Source organism: Phragmites australis, chromosome 5 (genome assembly GCF_958298935.1).
Source record: "Phragmites australis chromosome 5, lpPhrAust1.1, whole genome shotgun sequence".
Taxonomy (NCBI): domain Eukaryota; kingdom Viridiplantae; phylum Streptophyta; class Magnoliopsida; order Poales; family Poaceae; genus Phragmites; species Phragmites australis.
Window position 1 is genome coordinate 9,048,950 of NC_084925.1, and position 21,197 is coordinate 9,070,146.

At 41.8% G+C, this 21,197-nt stretch overlaps 2 protein-coding genes across 4 annotated transcripts; one reads left to right on the top strand and one right to left on the bottom strand.

The window, feature by feature from the left end:
- Positions 1-1,313: 1,313 nt before the first annotated feature.
- LOC133918694 (probable LRR receptor-like serine/threonine-protein kinase At1g53440) lies at positions 1,314-16,117 on the top strand. 3 transcript variants are annotated; one of them, XM_062362691.1, is made up of 24 exons: positions 1,314-1,545; positions 3,334-3,502; positions 3,645-3,716; positions 3,791-3,859; positions 3,940-4,011; positions 4,121-4,192; positions 4,583-4,654; positions 4,731-4,802; positions 4,913-4,984; positions 5,100-5,171; positions 5,252-5,323; positions 5,796-5,867; positions 6,001-6,078; positions 6,226-6,285; positions 6,379-6,417; positions 6,520-6,569; positions 6,663-7,033; positions 7,445-7,640; positions 7,765-7,896; positions 13,567-13,721; positions 14,234-14,444; positions 14,576-14,810; positions 15,001-15,151; positions 15,390-16,117. In XM_062362691.1, the coding sequence occupies exons 1-24, from the start codon at positions 1,329-1,331 to the stop codon at positions 15,756-15,758; spliced, it is 3,150 nt and encodes a 1,049-aa protein (XP_062218675.1). In that variant the 5' UTR covers positions 1,314-1,328; the 3' UTR covers positions 15,759-16,117. The 3 variants fall into 3 exon arrangements, with proteins under 3 accessions (XP_062218675.1, XP_062218676.1, XP_062218677.1); XM_062362693.1 differs by lacking the exon at positions 1,314-1,545 and having other exon boundaries at positions 3,485-3,502; positions 3,765-3,859; XM_062362692.1 differs by lacking the exons at positions 6,001-6,078; positions 6,226-6,285.
- A 1,724-nt stretch (positions 16,118-17,841) lies between these two features.
- Positions 17,842-20,969, bottom strand: LOC133918696 (aquaporin NIP1-1-like). Its single transcript, XM_062362694.1, has 4 exons — positions 20,709-20,969; positions 19,764-20,186; positions 19,550-19,611; positions 17,842-18,361 (listed from the first exon to the last, which is right to left on the bottom strand). The coding sequence occupies exons 1-4, from the start codon at positions 20,835-20,837 to the stop codon at positions 18,139-18,141; spliced, it is 837 nt and encodes a 278-aa protein (XP_062218678.1). The 5' UTR covers positions 20,838-20,969; the 3' UTR covers positions 17,842-18,138.
- Between the last annotated feature and the right edge of the window lie 228 nt (positions 20,970-21,197).

Below are 21,197 nucleotides of genomic sequence, written 5' to 3' on the forward strand. Positions count from 1 at the left end.
AGAAGAAGACACAGATGAACAGTACCCGCTAGCTTCTAAATTTTTCTTTTCCTCCTTTTTCTATTTAGATAGTAGGAGTCAGATGAACAATACCTGCTAGCTTCTAAATTTTTCTTTTCCTCCTTTTTCTATTTAGATAGTAGGGTTGGCATACTCAAAAGTGATGAAATATTTTCTGCAGGTTATATAGTTCATGATGAATCCATTTGAAAAGGATTCACCTCAATATCTCTTATAGGTTTCAAAATAAAAATATCTAAAGATGGCTACTCTAGAAATTCTAGTAATTTGTAAGGTCTCAAAAGAAATTTTCAAAAATCTGAGAAAATTCACTAATATTCCTCTTATGTGGTGTAATAATTGCTAAAATTATTTTTAATCTTAGATTATTTGATGAAAAAATAAGTTACTTTGTAATACTCCATTTATATGCATTTTTATCATTTCATGTGATATTATCTTTTTAATTAAATTTGAATTTAAACATGCACAAATTCAACCAAATATTTATGGAATGTATATAAATATAAATGTGCATAAATTGAGGTGTGCCATATAAAAAAGGGTAAGTTTATCAAAAAATCATCACAATCAAGTAAATATACTATCGAGCCAAGAATACGCTGCCTCTCAGGCCATCTGCTACTGTAGTTTACTATAGCAGTGGGCTCATGGTATTGGTTACGTATATGTGTATGTATATGTATATATACATATGCGTGTACGTACATATGTAATTTCCATTTTCTAGAAAATTCTAGAAAAATATCGAAATGAATATTAGTTATATTGATAAATCGGCAAAAAAACTAAAATGCAAAGAAAAAAAATCTAGGTTAGTATTACTTTCATCTATATATTAAAACTATGTGCATACACAAAAGTACTACTATTTTCTCTATAATTAATTGAATGTGTTAAACATTGATAAATATTGAAATGCACAAAATTTGTGAATCTAATTTTTTATATTTTTTTAATCATACTTTGTATAGCAAAATAAAAACAGACGCGACGCAGACGTACCAATTAGATTAGTTAACTCAACTCACCTATTCCATCTAACCTAATAAAAAACTGACACATTCTACCCATCATCCTACCAACAAAATAAAAAATCAGCTTATATCGTCCGTACAGACAAAAAAAACTAACTCATTTCATCTTAAAAATTAGAAATAATCATATCTTATACAACTTTATCCTTGGCCAAACCCACCGAGTTGACAGGGCGGCTTACCAGCTGTGACCTTAGAATTTCGCCAGCACCAAAAAGAATCCGAGGTCAAATCCCGAGGCGGCGGCGCGGCCCCCGAACAAAACCGGGCATGAGCCTCTGCCAAAGAACGAGAGGTTCACACACACGCGCTCAGACGGCAGACCCGCTCCCCCTTAATACAGCGGGTTCGCTCACCTGCAGCTGCAGCTCCAGCAACAGCATGGGAGGCGACTTCTTGGCCCGTCTCTTCTTCCTGCTGCTCCTGGGCCTCGGCTGCAGCAATGGCGGCCGGTGCCAGGCGCAGACGCTGCTGCCTCAGCAAGAAGGTGAGCAACTGAGCACCACCACACTTGCGCACTACTTACTCTGAGATGAGATCTTTCCCCCCTTGCCTTCAGCTTCAGAGTTCTTATCTTGTTCTCCGATCTACTAGTTGTTTTTGTTGGTGCACTTTAGTATTTTTCAGAATACTTTGGGAGTATTTCAATCGAGATAAGCATTAATCAAATCGAACTGTTGCAACAAACTTCCGATGCTTGGAAATGTTTCCAACGCACGATTTTAGATTTTTTTTGGTGAATGGGTGTTTCTTCACGAGGGGTCCAGCGTCGTTTGCGATTGGATTAAGCTACACACCAGAATTATTGGTTGATATACCAATTGGATCAGAATTAGCAGTGAAGTAATTTTCATTTTTTTTTCGTTTCTAGCGCTTGAAGCTTATGAACAACTTTTTAAACTTTTGATACTGACATACTGAGTGCTGGCCTGTGCACTCCGCGTCGGACTGCCGGCCATTTGTTTTGCATCAATGCTGTGTTCTGGCACACATCTTTCTTCTTCTTCTTTTTGTTAATGAACTCAACTTTATCTATTATGCTTGCAATCGGGACCGATATGTACTCCTCTCAGGAACCTATGCCAATCAAACAAATGGTTTTGATACAAAGTCTCTAATTTTTTGTGCACATATGGCCTGAACCAAAAAAAAAAATTCTTCTTGCTTTTTGCAAGGACCTTACGTGAACTTGCTAGTTCTCTTAGGTGTTACTGAAAATTTCACTGTTCAGGAGTAGCCAGGAACAGGGTGTCAGATTCAAACTGTCACTGTTGTTAGGGGTTATTAGCTGCAAATTGCAGCTCTAGTCCATTGTGCATGACGAAGAAGCTTTCTTCCTCAAGATTAGGCGGCTTCCCCCCTTGTCCGGCGAGCCAATAAAATAACTCCTACCAGGCGATAATTTCCTACCTTTGACAGTTTGACCTGCGGTTTTCGTCTCCAAGACCCCAACTTGCGCGCCTTGGTGCAAATGCACAGCTGCGGGTAGGTGGCGGCCAACTTGCTCTGGTCCAATGGGTGTTTGACGAAATGGCTGAGTGAACGGGTGCTCTGGTCCAATGTATTTGGATTGGTCATGATAACAGTTGTGCAATGCTTCTAGTGTTCCGAAATGTTGGACCAGTGGCGACTGAGCGTGTGCGTTGCTCAGTCATGACTGTTATGGGAAGTTCGGGTGTTAGGAGAGTTAGGTGACTCATGGACTTGAGGTGCTTAGTTGTGGTGCAAAGACATAGCCTTCTGATCACTATGGTGCATCATGCACTGGCATCTGTGCATTACAGATTGGTAAGAGCCTCAGTTGCTGATAAGGAGCAGGTGCTGGAGTGGAAGCAAACTGACTGCAAGCTCGTTTAATCGTAGGTGTCATGGTCTGCCTGCTAGTGCTACAATGCTGATGCCAAAGATCTGTTGTCTGTTCTAAGCAAGAAGGATAGTGTTCCACTTGCTCATACGTGATGGCTTGATTGGTTGCCTTTTACTCTATCAGAGCAAAATGAACAAAAATCTCCTCTATCCCCCCCCCCCCCCTGGAATTTTAGATAATTTGGTTTTTGGTAGGTTTTATTGAAGTTCTCTGGACAATGCACTATTTTTTATTCCTCTGTAGTGTTCTTAATGTTGGGATGCTTGATGCCTTCCTTGTTAGTCCATTATTTATCTTTTTTTTTTGCTTTCCCGATAAGCAAAATAAAAATATATGCCAAAATTCCTTTAGTTCTGTATAGATTGACAAGGTACTTGGCTGAAATTTGAATTGTCTTTGCCTTTTCAGTTGAAGCACTCAAAGGTATAGCGAGCAAGCTTAACAAGACGGATTGGGATTTCAGTGTGGATCCATGCAGCGCATCAGGAAATTGGGTCAATTCCACTGGATTTCTTATCAGCAATGTGACATGTGATTGTTCATTCAAGGACCACACCGAGTGTCATATTATCAGCTTGTAAGACATGCCCCATTATTCTACTAATTTCTTTGCTCTGAAATGGATCTCATCCAGAAGCCTTCAATACTGTTCTATTGTCTATCATTTTGAGTTGAATATTAATATTATTGTGTCATAACTTTGTTTATACACATTACAGACAACTTATGCGGCAGAATCTTAGTGGAGTTCTACCTGATGAAGTTGTCAACCTTACTTATCTGAGATATCTGTAAGTGCATCAAGCAACCTGAGTTTCAAGATATTCTCTGTACATCAGGAAAAAATGGTTTGTGTTCCTTGCAGTGACTTGTCACGCAACTTCATTCAAGGGCCAATTCCAGCATCATGGGCTAACCTACCTATTTTTAATCTGTATGTCTTGCACTGCCCCCGTCAGTTTTTTCAGAAGTACGCATGTGTGTCCTTTGTTCAACATTCTAGTGCAACTACAGGTCTCTCCAGGGAAATCGCATATCTGGAACACTACCTAAGGAGCTTGGACGCATGCCCATGTTGAAATCTATGTGAGTTGTATCTGCACTACGATTGCAAGTACCTGCAACTTGCTGGAGGTAAAATTGAAAGACGAGAAGAGCTAACTGCAGGAGGTAACCTATTAACTAAATTTCGCAGGCAGCTAGAAGGCAATTGGATTGAGGGTCCTATTCCACCAGAGCTGGGTAACATCATCAGCTTGGAGAGATTGTAAGCCCTTGTTTCCACTTGGTCAAAGTTCTTTTTTTTAATCTTTTTGTTGTAATCCATTGGTAGATCTTCATCTGGGGAAGTTTATTGTCACATTATTTTAAGAAAATCTGCACCGAATTTTGAATCTTGGCATGACATGAATTTGGAGAAGTAACCATATGTTAGTAGCATCAATGCATTGTTGATATGTATATGTTATGTTGTAGTTTATGTCAGTTAGCATAACCAAAATGTAAGGAATACTCCTTTTTTTCTCTTCCCTTGACATTCTGATAAATTTTATTGACTCCAAATATCGTGAGTCTGCCTTGAAATGGAATTTATTATTTTTATGACACTAATCATTGAGCAAAGTTTCTTGAATCATTACTCATTTTTCTCTTACAGTTTCATTTCTACAAATAACATCACAGGAGAGTTGCCCTCAACATTTTCCAGGCTGACTAATATGACAGATTTGTATGTCCCATTCATTTTTCTGTGTAAAGTTTTTGCTTCCGAAGCAAGTTCTAACTTTTTATTTGAACAAATGCAGTCGAATTGATGGGAACAATATCTCAGGGAAAATACCTAGTTTCATAAAGAACTGGCAGCGTGTCAACAGAATGTTAGTTTCACTCTGTTATAACATATCATGATCTGCAACTGAAGTGAATGAAAAAGATTTTTCTTCATTCACTCTCATTTCCATATTAATCTCGTCTCTTCATATTCCAGAGATATGCAGGGTACCTTGATGAGTGGGCCTATTCCTCCAGAAATTTCCTTGTTGAACAACTTGACAGAACTGTATGAACATTTCACGTGCTGCATTATCGTGTTCCTACTTATGTTTTATCTTGTATTGGGAGTTTGGTACTTAAAATAGGAATGTGATTATTGACTTGAGGTAATGCATCATCAGGAGGGTGACTGATTTGAGTGGACCAGGCATGAAATTTCCCCCCTTACAAAATGCGCCGCACCTTACAGAAGTGTGAGTTTATCTTTCCGTGATTTTCGCCACCTCACCAATAATCCTTTGCACTAGAATACTGAATTCCCTCTATGTTACAGAGTCCTAAGAAATTGCTCCATATATGGTGAAATACCTTCTTACCTTGGACAAATGCAGTATCTGAAAGTCTTGTAAGTAATCTGCCTCAACTAGTCATTTTCAGCGTAAAGTTTCTTCTCAATTAATATTGCCATTTGCAATGTCGAGTCATCAATATGGGTATTAACAAAAAGAAAAGATATATGCAGTGCATCTGCTAGTTCTGGGTATGGCAGGTATTAACAAAAAGAAAAGATATATGCAGTGCATCTGCTAGTTCTGGGTATGGCAGGTATGATTGTCCTCAGGTAGAACGTGGGGTGGGCAAAGCTTTGGTATTTATAGGTGCCACATGAGCATATGTTATTAAACACTTTCCTTTTTCTGTGAATGTACCTTGATCGTCAGTGATGCTTATGTGCACCCATTGTCTATTATCGGCTGTACAATTTTTTTTGCGAGGCATTACTGGTGCAGTGTAATTACTGTCATGGAAGTTGTGCACATGGTCACAAAAGTCCCTGATTAAATTTTTTTATTATTACGATATGTATTAATTTTCAGGGATATAAGCTTCAACATGTTGACTGGTCAAATTCCAGCAAATTTTGGAGGAATGGCCGCACTACAATATTTGTGAGATATTCGTTCTGTGAGATTATTATTTTAATTTCCAACTTTTTGCTTGATGTTTTGTATAAATAGTTAGGTCAACTTTCACCTTTACTTTTCCATCATAACCTCATTTCGATTCGTAAAAAAATATTAGGTACCTGACTGACAATATGCTGACTGGAGATTTGCCTGCTTGGATGTTGAAAAACAAGGCAAGCAATAAAGTAAACATGTGCGTATTCTGCAATGCAGTACTTCTCTATCGACAGAATATTTGCATTCATATGTTTCCGTACAGGCCACTTTATAACTTCTTATAAAAGGATGAACATTCAAATTTCTCTTTCTTCTTCCATGGCAATTGAGATATTCTCTGCAGGGATATATCATATAATAACTTCACGGGTAACCCTCCATCCGAATGTCAGCAAGCAAATGTGTATGTTGTGCATTTCAAAGATCTTCACATACAAATTAACTTCGTTTTTCATGGTGCTCACATGACTTGAATGTTGTAAACTTGTAATTGCAGAAATATGGTGTCAAGCTTTTCATCTTCAAATGACAATTCGTAAGATCCTACACAGAAATGTCGAGATGACATTTTGTATTATCAAATATTCATGAAAGAAAAGAAAGTCTAAAATGGCTTATGATTATTTGTTTTTGCAAGATTGCAACCATGCTTAAGAAGGAATCTTCCTTGCATGGGCAAATCACGTTGTAAGTTCATTTACATACAGAAGATTAACCGGCATGTTGAGAGCTGTGTTTAAATATCTAATCATACTGAATATTTCATTCAAATATATTCAGATTCCTCCCTGTTCATCAATTGTGGTGGCAAAAGTGTGGCGATCAATGGAACTACCTATAAGGATGACTCATCTCAAATAGGAACATCAATTTTTGTTTTATCTGATGATAGAAAATGGGCATATAGTAGTACAGGTGATTTTGTGGGTAACGAGAATGCCGACTACATTGCTAGAAACACATCAAAACTGACCCTGGCTCATCCCGAGCTATACACTGAAGCTCGCCTCTCACCTCTCTCACTGAAATATTATGGCCTTTGCATGGAGAACGGTGAATATATGGTAAAGCTTCATTTTGCTGAGATTGTGTTCACAGAAGATCATACTTATTCCAGCAATGGCAAGCGCATTTTTGATGTCTTCATCCAGGTACAGTTAGTACTACTTTTTCATCTATCACAATCAGACTGGCATCTTGGTTTTCATTGTACTATCTTTCTAGTTTGTGACATTTGAGATTTGACTTTGGCCAACTCATTCTTGAGAATATGAGCAAATACTTAAGGACATGCAATATATGATCTGAAGCAGTTGATGTATCACAACCTTGCTGATAAAATGAATCACTAAACTGAGATTTTGAAGATCAGAAGTTGGACAACAGGATAACAAGTAAAATGTCAAAGTTTCCTCTTGAAACTGTTTATACCCCTGACCTTTATTGTCTTCAATATTTACACAGCATAGATTCATTTGACTTGAGAAGTTTGCAGAATACAAATATAGGATTCGTTTTGTTTTCTAAGGCATTCTTTACTAAACTTGGTGACAACATTTCAGGGTGCTAAAGTTTTGAAGGATTTTAACATTCAAGATGAGGCGGGTGGTGTTGGTCATGCAATCACAAAAAATTTTACAGCCACCGTTACTGATAATACGCTGGAAATTCACTTCTACTGGGGAGGCAAAGGCACCACAGCCATACCTTACCGGGGTGTATATGGTCCACTTATCTCAGCCATATCTGTGACACAAAGTAAGTACTTTGCACTCCAACTGACCATTTCTATTGGCAAACATGGCACTTTTTTTCCCGATGGGTATTGCAGAACCATACTTCTCATATGGCTTGGGAATTAGCTAACTTAATATCATTACAGAAAGCAGGAACCGCCATGGAGTCTCTACAGGAGTGGTGATCGCCATAATAGCAGCATCATGTTTAGCTTTCGTATTGCTGCTAATAGCCTGCTACATCAAAGTCTTCCCGAAAAAGAATCCGAAAGGAAGCGGTGAGTTGATCGTTCTTATTCTAGTTTTTCATCGTTCTTACTACACATGTATATCCTAGATCATTTTCTCTCTGTAACTGGTTCAACATGCTTCTTATCAATTTAGAATGCTTGTGTCAGTACATGCAGTTATTTTCGAAACAGCTGGTTTAGAGCAACATAAACATTAAACAAGAACTGGGGCTTAGTTGATTATATATGTAAGGTCCATGGAGATAGACAAATAGTATGTACTATATAAAACACGAGTTGTTCTTGCATCATCTCTTTCTCTACTCTCCTCTCATCTAATAAAAACCTCTAAAATTCGAATAATTTACTCACTTTTACCATCCACCCTCGTTCTGCAGCCTCTTCGTCTCATTACCGGCTACAGATATGAGACCTATTTTACTAATAAAAATAAATAAAGAAGTTAGGAGGAAACTTAGCGGATAATATCCTCCTCTTTTTTTTTAAATCTTATCTGAAATCAAACTACGTCATCACTCCCAAAGTATTTGTTCGACGGTGCTCCCAGTGCATCCACATCTCTATAACTTGAGTTTGTACTTGATGTTACAACGTCTAATATTTATATTTTCGTTGTAACACACATACACTTAGCTAGGTAACCCCAAATCGAGATTGGTAAGCCCTTAGGCCTATCTTATATTTGTGGGTAAACCATAAATCCAAATTAACAGGCGAGCTTGTCCATATCGAAAACGCCCCCGTCCACCGTCCCACCGCCTTTAGAATCGCGTCGCTGTCCCTACCCTAGTCGCCGCAGCAGAAGTAGGTGATGTCTTTGTTCTGGATATCGGAACCCATAGTCAAGTTGGAGTTGGAAAACTAATTTCGAGAAAAGGTTCACTTGCCCTGAGCTCCCCCCCCCTCGTGTCACTTGCTCTGGCAACTCGGGGGGCGACCAGCCCCTAAGCCCAACTTCCCCCCAAATCTAGCCAGATTTGGCCACCGCTACCCCGAAGCTGGGGAGTCACAACCATCCCCCACCCTCTCCTCTCCCTCCATTTCTCCTCTCTTTCCCAGCCCTCCACTTCCCTCGGCCCCTATCGTTCGTCGCTTTCACCCTGGTCCAATCCGCCACTGCTCCGGCCAGATCCGTGCGTGTGTTTGCCAGATCTACTCTTCCCGGCCAGTTTCAAGCGGATGACCGTGCGTTTGCCCGCCGCTTGTCGCCTGTTGCTGTCTGTCGGCTCCGATAGCGGCCTGCGTGCTTGCCATCGGGCGCGACTTCTTCGGTTTTCGTTGCCACTCGGGCGGAGCCATCGCGGGCACCTATCTCTGTTGCCGCCGGCCCTCACCTACGCGTCGGTTCTGACTACTGCGGGTGGATGCTCGTGGGATCTGTGGTCGGGGGATTCTGGGGCGACATCGCCGTTTGCGGCCCTGCCCCCCCCCCCCCCCCCCCGCCCCGGGCTACCTCTTGGCCTGGCGCGCCGTTGGTCCGGTCAGCCATCTGAGGCCTAGGTGCTCCTCGTGGTGGCTGGCCATTGTTTCATGACGATGTTGGTGCTACCCTTGCAGCCGTTGTTTCCTGACGATGTCCCCTATTGTCTTTTGATGGTGGTTGCCTTTGCTCTTGTGTTGCTGCCTGTTCTCTTGCAAGTTGTTGATTTGGTCGTCCCGTTGAGGCTTTGGCTTCTTGGGTCATGCTGCGGTTGGGGGGAGCTAAGGGCGAAAGCCCTTGCAAGCTTCATGCCAATGTCGACAGCGGTGGCGTTCGCGAGCGTCATAACCTCCCTGGTGGTGCCGGGACGAAGCTTCCCCTAGGATCTCTCCGGGTGAAAACCTTGTCTGGCTTCCCGGACGAGCGACGACAGCTTCTACGTTGCTACCTTCCCGAAGACGTTGTTTCAGAGAATCCCTTGCTTTTTCATACTGCTTCTGGCGGCACTCTTGCAGGGCACACCATCCTCCTTTGTTGCTCCGACCCTCTCCTGGTCGGTGGTGCTCCCATCACCTTCGGCGCTTAGCGACAGTTTCTATGCTTCGATGTCTCAGGCTCGTCCTTACTTGCGGTTTGGCATAGAGGTCGCCGACCGAGTTTGGTAGTCAGGCGTGGGAGCAGGGCTCCGCCTGTTGAGTTGTCAGAGTGTCTTGGCTGAGGTGCTAGTAGGGCATAGTTGCGTGTGGTGTAGTGTTGCTTGGTGTGGGCTCTGTCTGTTGTGTGGTTGCCGGGCTGTAGTTGCTTTTTGTACCTTCGTCGTTCGGTTGTCAGGGGGTTTCGGGTTTTCTTTCTTTCCTCTTCCTTGTGTCGCGCGTGAGCAGGGCTCCACGGGTTGTTCTACAATACATGTTAAGATTTTCGGGCCCAGTTTCCCTTATAATCTGGATCAATATTTCTTCTTAGTACAATGATGCGCAGCTCTCCTGCGTATTCGAGAAAAAAAGCTGGAGTTGGACGGGACAAACTATGGAAATTGAGCATTGCTAACGAGGATCACTCTTAGAGGCCTTCATCTTGGGGAACACATCACCGGCGAGAGGCCCTGTCCTCGTCCTCCTCCCCGGCCACCGGTGGCTACTGCCAATGAGGTCGCTGATGCTGCCAATAAGGTCTATCGGTGCGCTCTTGATGCCTACGAGCAGTGGTGCGCCAATGACGCTTGCGCCATGCTCTTCCTGGTTCAGAGTGTCGAGGTCAACATCATCGACCTGCCTACTGCGAGTGCCGAGAAGATGTGGCCACACCTTCAGCAGCGCTACCAGTCGAGTGTTGATGCTGTCCACTACTCTTGCTGCATCAGCTCCAGGCACTTCAGCAGAATGACGAGTCCATGGACGACCGGTTCATGACTCTCTGGTGCAAGCTCAATTCCTTGGTCCCACTCCCAGATGTTTGTCGAGTCCGTGCTTGTTGCGTGAAGCACCGGCAACACAATGACAAACGCTGTCTTTACGGGTTTCTCATCCGTCTTCGTCCGAAGTTTGAGCCTGCCAAGGCTCGGCTGTTGAGCCGTTATCCTCAACCAACTGTTGTCGAGGCACTTAACGACCTTCGTATTGAGGAGATTCGACTCCAGAGCATGTCCAAGAAGCCCTCGTCGGCTGTCATAGTACCTGCTGCTGCCCTTGTCGTTCTGGCTGCATCGAGACCTGTTCAGGCCGCCCAGGTTGCTCCATCTGCTTCCCCTGCTGTTACTCCTTCAACTACCAACGTTCAGTGCAACTATTGTGGGAGCTTTGGTCACACCTATCAGAATGGCATCACGAGGAAGAAGAAGAACCATAGAGGCGGTTGCCCAGAAAGGAGGTCTTATGAACCTTCTGGAGGCTCATCTTGTCACAGTCACAGAGTGATGTCACTCAGTTGGTTAACCAGCTTCAGCACCTAACTCATCAGGTGTGATCAGGTTCTACCAATCTTGCTCAGACTTCTCCAGGTGCTATGCAGTTGTTATATGTCGCACATCTCACTAATCATGTTTGTGCTGGTTTTGACGCAGCCTCCTGTTCTTTTCTCCAGGATTTTTAGGCAGGGACCATGATTAGGTTTGACCCTTGTAGAGATTATCAGAACCTTTGCATTGTCAGCGGACTCAACCTTTCATCCACTTGCTGCATATTCCTTGTTCGCTGCCACTGCCATTGCCTCCGCTACCGATTCCTCGACGGTTGTGTCGTGTCTCTCGTATTTAGTGATTTAGGGTGCTCTTGCCTTCCTTGTCATTTTGTTCTTGACACTTCCATGGTTTGTCAGTGTTGTAAGCTTGGTGAATAGCTACAACTCTCCCAAAGTTCTAGTGATTCCGTGTCTACTCATCCTGTCGTCCTATTTCACTCTAATGTATGGGCATCTACTCCTTTTCATTCGAAAAACGATCATAGTTATTATGTGATCTTAGTTGATGACTGATCCTGTTTTACATAGGTTTATTTCTTTTTCTAAGAAGTCAGTCCCTTTTCATATATCGCTGTTTCGCTACCATGATTTACACTCAATAGACGCGAATACTTTTGGTAAAATAACACTTTGAATGGAAAGTCAATACCATATTCGCTTCCATATTTCTTACATAATACGCTTCCATATTTCTTACATGAATTTGAATACGAGTAGATAGAAATTGTTAATCCCACAGGAAAATTTATGCCATATTCACATCCCATAGAATAGGGTAGTTGAATAAAATGGATGGTAAGTATCCATCTGTCACCCCTAGTGTTCTTCGTGGTCTAAAGAACCATCGTGCTCGGTTTGAGCAATTCCCTCTGTCATCATTGCTGTTGGTTTCCGTTTGCGCTTTCTACTTACGATCCTGATCTGTTTGTTCACACCAGAAAATGTTTGTTGCTATGCATAACAAACAAAAAAAATACTGCTTTAACTCGTAGCTGGATATTATTGAAGATCACATTGTTTTTTCTTGTGTTACAGTTAAAAATATTAATGCTGTTTCCTTTGTTGAGTTCATGCCTGGTTGTATGAGTATTTGCAGTGCACTGAAAAATCCAAGCTTTCCGCTTATTTCATATTTAGAACATTTATGATACTGTCTTATAATCGTGAGTTAGGGAAGGCTTCGCATTTATATAGTGAGCTACTATGTAGCACCCATACGGATACGTGTATCGGTATCGGGCCGATACGGATACGCCATTTTCCCAAAAACTCTAATACACGGATACATTTTACTATTTTTTTGAAAAGTAATATAGTGCATATAAACTATAGTAGCATGAACAAATTACCTTGTTCTTGTGATGTTTCTTCTCTCTTTTCCAACAACCAATCCAATAATCCAAGTAGCCAACAGTCAAGGAGTTCCTTCCCCTTCCTGTTCCAGCTAGCCTCCTTATTGAATCAGATAGCATAACAATTAGCACATAGCTACTGCACATATGCAGTTCACATATATTGAAATTGACATAGCAGTTCACAACAATAAGCCATAGAGATAGAGTTCAAAGTTCATCAGTTCATAGTTCATGTTCTACTTAAAGCTCTATTACATAACAATAAGTCAATAACACAACAGTCTCAAGCGTATATAGCCACCGTCGTGCATACAACCAGTCACCTCACCGACGGCGGTCGCCGCCGCCGGAGTCGGGGCGAAAGGGAGGCGGCGCAGCTCTCCTGCGGCATGCGCCCGTGTGCGTGTAGAGTGAAGACGGCTAGGGCAGGGAACGCTAGTTTGTTCGCCTGATGTACGCCTGTTTGCGTGGAGTACCTCTCTTGGGCTGGGCCGTATCGTGAAGATGGGCTGATACGTATCGGCCCAAGTATCCCGAATTATATTATTTATTTTTATTCTGATACTTCTCCGATACGTATCCGTCGTGTATCGGAGGCGTATCGTGTATCGGAGGTGTATCCGATACGGATATGGCACCTAATTGAAGTATCCGTGTTTTAGAGGTGAGCTAAACTCCATGTTCAACTTAGTTTAAGGGCTATTTTTCCTACCTTAAGGTTAGTCTTATCAGGCTTATAGACCTAACTCGTGGCCTTGTTTCTGTGAGGTGCCAAAAATCATTAATTTACAGCACATATTTTAGGGTTTCTAAGGTAGCTTCTATGTGCTACGTTCAATGAGTCAGTCTATGCCACAAGTCTAAGCTTGTCAAAATAAATCTTGTTTCTCAATCATGTATTTAATTAAGGCGCTGCTGTATTTCTGTCATGAAGTATTCATACATTACTGTCATGTGTCATCACAGGTAGACAGTTCTTTTACCATGGAAGGAAAACCAAGACTTCAGAGCTTCAAACACGGGCACAGTATTTCTTTAGCTTGAAAGAGATTGAATCTGCAACAAAACATTTTGATCCTTCAAATAAAATAGGTGAGGGTGGCTTTGGACCTGTTTACAAGGTAAAAAACTACGAACTTTATATCCTCTCCCTTCTGGTGACATGGAGAAAATAATGTAATTCATTACCTCATTTATCGATACACTTTCGCATAAACTGCATGATAAGCTCTAAGTATTTGAGTTGCTGAATACCACAACATAAGAATCTAGAAAGAAAGCACTTGGAAAGTAATAATATTTTTTCCTGATGATCGACACTGTTGGTAGTTTTGGTGACATTAGAAAACCGAAGCAGTGCTTATTTTCATGACATCAGTTGGTAACCTTTTTTTTTTCCTTCCAAAAACAACTTTTTGTCTTCCAAGAAAAAGGATGGACAATTTGTTAACCGTTTTCAAGGTAAACTCATCATGACATACTCAGGGGATCAAGATAACAATGAACAGATCTAGAAAATAATCATCAAGGGGAAACGAGGATTTTAGATTTTGTTTCTTCTCATTTGTTGAACATCTGTGTAATTATTTCACAGAGTTATAATACACTTTGTAAACCAATCTCTTGTCTTCAGGGTACACTAGCAGATGGTACTACAGTTGCCGTCAAAAAGCTGTCTTCAAAGTCAAGCCAAGGAAATCGTGAGTTTTTAAATGAGATAGGAATAATATCTGCTCTAAGGCATCCAAATCTTGTGAGGCTCTTTGGTTGTTGTATTGATGGGGATCAGCTTTTGCTGATATATGAATTCCTGGAAAATAATAGTCTTGGTCGGGCACTTTTTGGTAAGCCTTCATAAATTCCAGTAATATTTCTAAAATTGTACTTGCCACTCTGGAATGAATGTCTTATACTTGTTAGTACAACACTCAAAGCTAGTAAGTACATTCGGTTCTAATAACAAAACATTTCTTAGGTCGTGCAGAACATCAGTTGAAATTAGACTGGCCAACAAGGTACAACATCTGCCTTGGAACTGCGAGAGGACTGGTCTATCTCCATGAAGAGTCTACATTAAAAATCGTCCATAGAGATATTAAACCATCAAATATTCTTCTCGATGAAAATATGCAACCCAAAATATCTGATTTTGGTTTGGCTAAACTGAATGATGATTGTGGACGTGTGAGCACTCGGCTTGCTGGAACTGTGTAAGCTGTTTCTCTAAGTGCTGGTGATTATTTTGTTTTCTATTGCAGTCAAATAGCTTAACCCTTATTCTCAAATGGTCTTGTACTATTAGCTAGTATAACATGTTCGTTTTATTTAATGGAGTTTCATATGCTTTACACCTGAAGCTACTGCCTCACATATTTGATGATATCTTTTCTGTTGTTTCAGCGGTTATATGGCTCCTGAATATGCCACAAGAGGTTGCTTGACACGTAAAGCAGATGTGTACAGTTACGGAGTGGTGACACTAGAGATTGTTAGTGGAATGAGCAATACAAATAGCATGTCAAATGAAGAATATCTTCATCTTCTTGATTGGGTATGTCATAATTTCTGTTACTGTTTGTCTTTCAGGACACGATTTTAATAATTAACAAAATACATTTTAGTTTCATATTGCGGGGATAAAGTTATATTTAGGATCCTGTGTCTTCCATAAAGCCACAGTTCATAAACTTCGAGAAATTTGTTGATGGTTGGGATAATTATATATTCAATACTGGCAGCCTACATATCTTAATCAGCAATTGCTTCTCTAAATCTTTTGTCAATCATAGGCCGAAAGATTGAAGCAGCAAGGGAGGCTGCTAGACATTGTGGACCGCCGTCTTGGTTCTGAATACTTGCAAGAACAGGCATTGAGGCTGCTGAATGTAGCTCTCCTCTGTACAAAGACGTTACCAACCGAGCGGCCAAGAATGTCTTCAGTGGTGAAGATGCTTTGTGGTCAGGTCCCCATTGAGGTTGTACCTGATGATGATCTAATAGAAGACTTACGGTTCAATATCTCCCAATCCTACCACTCCGTGAATAACAGCCAAACAGATTGGACCCACGCGGCGTCAAGTGATCCTTCAATTTTGCAGCACAACAGCAAGGACAGTGGTTACCTTCCGTCTTCGAGCTCCCCTTCTCTGAAGCTGTGAACTGCAGCGCCAAGAGCAGTTAGGCTGACGATGCTGGCAATTTTTTTGGGCCTGATGCAGCAATTGTACATAGGCAGGCATTTGGTTTGATGCTTCTAATTCCAGTTTTATGTTGTTTGTCAGTTGTCATTCAGGATTCTAGTCCATGTTCTGTGGCAATTGATCACGGTATTGCACTGAACAGCTGAAATGCCATAATTTGGCACCTTGTTCTCTTGTTTAGAAGTCTCACTCTTATAAGAGGACCGAAGGATATGACTAGGTTCTGTCAAAACAGAGCATAGTGAAGATGAGATTTGTGAACAAGCAAATGTGTTAGGCATTTGCCCTTCAAAGGAAATGTATTGAACATACTGATTATCATGCCATCTTACCGACGTTACTGTCAAGCATCTACATTCTACACAGGAGCTTCAATGGAGCCTGCAACTGTCTACCCTTGCTCACCTTTCATTTCCAGCTTATGGAATGTACAGAGAATCAATGCAAAATTGTGCTCTAATAGGATCATTGTATGTTGTGTAGAAAAGGAACAAATGGACAACAATTCAGTGCAAACTGGTTGCCCCAACTTCTGAACCTTATTTGGATCAGTTACTTATGTCCCCTTCATCTGTGTGCATCACGTGGCAAAATGATTAATTGATGAGTTATGTCGCCTTTCTCGTTCTGTAGTTAATCTAAAACCTGGTTTTGAGAAGAATTAGAATTATGAGGTACTGTTGGCCTCTACCAGTAGAATGTAATGGTAGAGAGCACAGTTCTACCATTTCTTTCAATTCTCAATCATTTGTTCAGAATATAGCTTGGGGATCGATTGGTTAAATAAAAAAACTGTGAGGCATTTTGCAGGTACTGTATCATTTCAGCGAAATAAACTCGTTACACTGTTCGTTCTTTGCCGTCTTGCAGATGACAATATCAATGGCAAAGTAGCATTTTCATTTTGGATCTGAAAACAGGCTTCTGAAAGGGCTAGCTTCGCACTGAAAGTACACACCTGCAGAACTGCATCCGCCACGTTTCTTCAGTTTTTGGAAGTAGGGTAGACAAGCAAAGCAGGAAATTGTGCTATCTGAAATCATATCTGAAAATTCTTGCAGATTCGAGCTTTTGTCAATTTGGTCCAACAGCGGCGTGAGGCCCTAAATTGATCCAGTCACAAAGTAATATTCGAACTAAACCTAGCATAACATAAGGATAAGAGTAAATTTCTTAAGATTACAAGTACTTATGCTAAATTTTTGCAGAATTTACGTTTAAGAAAATACTAGGAGTTTCAAAACAGTGCCCTGTAGAAAACAGTTCCAAACAAACTTATATTCGCAGTAGGAGATTGATCTTTTTTTCCTTCTAAAATACATAAGAGAATTGCGTATCTTTGTATTAAGAAAAATGAAAGTACAATGACTTACAACGCGAAACTCAAACTGCTCACCAAGTTCTCAGGAATACGATGCACTGATTATAACTAAGAAACTATTACAACCAAATAAGCAAGGAATGTCATCCATAATGCTATGGTACTTAAATTCGTACTCCCTTTGATCATAAAAACATAACGCTTTGGGCAAAGTTCGGTCCAACTTTTATAACTTTGATTAATAATAGCTTTTAAAATATTTATTTTAAAATTTATTAAAACCATACATGTAGATTTGTATGGAAAAACGTTTTTTATAATATGATAATTTATTGGATCTTATAAACATGTCGTGGTCAAATTTATACATTAGAGATCTTGCCTTGTCTAAAGCATCATGTATTTGTGACTGAAGAGAGTAGTAGGAGATAGATCATTCTCCGGTTCTCCCTGTGCTCCAAGACATTTTGTTCCCCTCTTAACAACCGTAGCTATATCAAGGCATATCTAGGAAAATGCTACACATAAGTAAAGGTGCCACAAAAATTCTACAAGCTGATGGGAACTGACCAACGAATGAGTCACACGTGGATGTGCGATGCTTCCCTGGCAATCGTAATTTCCTCCGGATGAGACCTTGTCTGTGTAGCTGAGTCAGCACGTAAGATTTTTATAGACATCTACATATGTGCAGCATTGCTCCTCGAAGAATATAGAATGTCACAACACGATGCAAGAGTGGGGATTCTCTTCACATTGAAAATACTTAAGCATAGGGGTATATCATATCACCAACATCATCAAAGTAGCCATACATCACAAAGATACTAATTAAACACATACCTTCCATCCACACGCACGCACAAACATATATATACACACACGCATACGTTCGTTTATATGTGATCGTAGCTAGGCTAAATTAACAGAATACCTCCACATCAGGATTTAATTTCTCCCCTGCCTGATGCACTCGTGCGTCGATCTTGCACGCATGGCGGTCAGCTGATCCATCCATTAGGCGGCGGAGTTCATCCTGTTCATGCTCTTGAGGAAGGAGCCGCTCTTGGTGATCTCGCGGAGGGGCTTGTTGGTGAACCGGATGAGGTTGTAGGCCCACGCCCCGGCCACCGCTCCGGCCACGGGGCCGACCACGTACACCCAGAGCGACCTGTACTGCCCGCCGATGAGCGCCGGGCCAACGCTCCTCGCCGGGTTCATCGACGCTCCCGAGACAGGCCTGCCACAAAGAGCCAACAGATCCACGTCATACGTAGCATAAGCTTTGGCTTCCTAATCTGGAAGCCAAGCGGGTTAAAAAAAAAAAAAAGAGACGACGTACAAAACTCGAGCTTTTTTACGGTCCTTGCAAAAACCTTTTGAAACTATATATTCAAGTGGTTAAAACAATTACAAAAGATATAAATAATAAACTGGGGACGACATCTGGTTTGGAGCCAAGGTAGAAGAGGAGGATTGATCCTGGGTTAATACTATAATTATCCATTATATAGTTTCAACCCTATGCCAATTATCCACTTTTTAACCCTATGCTAACTATCTACTCTCTCCGTTAAAAAATACCAGACGTATTTTATTTTTAAAAAAAAATCAAAGTTTATATATTTTAACTAACAATACATAAAAATAATATAATTAGATTTATATTTCAAAACTCTTTCACACTATATTAGTTATGTAGTTATGAACTATATATTTTATAAGAAAATAATTATCAAAGTTTAATTTTTCTAAACAAAAGGAATAAGTAATTTTTAGCCCTATACTGCTTTTCCACGGAACCAGCTTCTGTGACTTTGCTAAGCTATATTAGCTCTCTGACTTTAAAGAGAGCTACAATACCTATGGTAAGCAACAGTGATTCACTGCGAGTTGTTAGTCACATCCTCACGAGAACACTGTTCTGATACTGTAGCTCCCTGCATTTGTCTAGAGAAGTCGAGGAGCCTGTTCCTTTTCCACGAGAGACAGAATCAGAATTGAAGCGCCACCGTTGGGTTCGTGTCGGGTCAGTCAGTGTTCACAAATCACAAGGCTGCACGGTCCTACTGCTACTAGCAGTATTACGTTCACATTAATGGTCTTCACCAACCACTCAAAGCCATTCCATCACTCTCACATGACGGTCTTTATGGCTCCATAAAACTCCGCTACTGAAAAGGACGCCCACACTAAAGTATCTCCTTTTTTTTTTCTTTTGACTTGGAAAAATATACTATCAGGTTAATTACTTTTCTCAAAAAAATTTAAAATTAGATTAATTTCTCTGTATTGTGGTGCTACTCGTGTACAATGTGAAAAGTTTAAAAAGAGTGTGAAGCGCTTAACATACAACTAAGTATTATCAAAATCATACTGACCCCTGCGAAATTCTTGTGAAACTAATTCTGAAGGTTTAGGTAATTACCCAGCAATGAGCACGTTAAGCAGGATGGTTGCACCCACGGCCAGCCCTGCCAACTCCCCAATCTGCATGCACAGCAACAGTAGTTTCATCAGATTATCAAGCTGTTTTCAGGAGGTTAGTTGATTAGTGAATTATGATGGGAGATGGTTAATTGGTTAATTAGTTTTTGGTGAACGGGAAAGAAAAAAAAAAAACAGAGATGTTTAATTCTTACGGCTCTGTTGTCGGTGGCGACGCCGGAGATGACGAACATGAGGTAGAAGGTGGTGATGATCTCCAGCACGAGCGACTGCGCGTCGGACCCGGTCGGGAGCGTGCCCGGGAAGTGCTCGTGCCGCCCGCCGAACATGAGCCGCAGCGTCCCGGAGGCGAGCGTGGCGCCCAGCATCTGCGCCAGCACGTACGCGGGCAGCTGCCGCCACGGGAACCGGCCGCAGGTGGCGAAGGCGAAGGTGACGGCCGGGTTGAAGTGCGCGCCGGAGATGTGGCCGACGGCGTACACCATCACCATGACGGCCAATCCCCACACGATGGCCACCCCCGGGAACGTGATCTGCCCGTCCCTGCTCGCGTTGATCGTCACCGCGCCGCACCCCGCGAAGATCAGGAAGTAGGTCCCAAAGATCTCAGCGATGATCTGCACGCGCGCATGAAATTTCAGCATACTACATCCGAAACAGTTGCGAACCGTCACACTGACGGATCTTGGATGATGCATGCAGTTCTTCACTGAGATGCGAGTGTACTCGCTCACTGTTCATGGCATTTTGGGACTAAAATTTTGGCAGGATTCGAGATGCAAACAAAGCAGGTATTGGCTGGGGTGCTAGCTAACAGCTTTGATGTGACATAAATTGTTTAAGGATGTGCCATTTCTGCCCACCATGCACACTCTAGGGCAGCATCCCTGGATTGAAATTCTTCTTTTGTTGGCATGCTATGTTTGGTAGGATCTACAACAACTTTGCAACTAAAGACCATAATGCAAGATAAAAACAAACCTAGATGACTCATACTAATATAGGCAGTGACAAGACTGAACCAGAAGATCAGTTGATCACTCACTTCTGATCTAGGAAATGAAAGATCATTTCAACTAGAGAAGACGAAGGAGAAGGAGAAGAAGACAACAGGTGTATATATTTTGATCTGGCTTCACCTTCTGGACGAACGGAACGGAGATGGCCGTGGCGCAGCCCTGGTCGGCGTACTCCTCTTTCCTCCCCTCCTCCATGGCTCTCTGGTCGTGAGCTCCATTCGTCTGGGCGTTGTCGCCTCCTCCTGCCATCTCCTTCTCTCTCCTTCCTACCTGTGGTACACTCAGATGGGCGCCAGGTGCCAGAGAGAGCACAGTGGCAACTGAGCAGAGAGAGGGGGAGAGAACACGGGGCCGGCGATGGCTTTGGCTGATGACCCGGGCGCCTATTTATTGGCGCTACGCCCGCTTCTCTTGCACCTGCTCGTCGCCATCGCTTTCCATGCCGTTCGGATTGACCCAGCCTGCCTCCGGGTTGGTGCATCTGGTTACTCCTGGTAATTATCTGGAGATTAATTACCGTGCAAACTAAAGCTAATGCTTAGGTGGAAAATGTTAATCTATAATAATTTTCACTTTTATCTCAGAAGCGTGATCCAAGGGCTAAAAAAT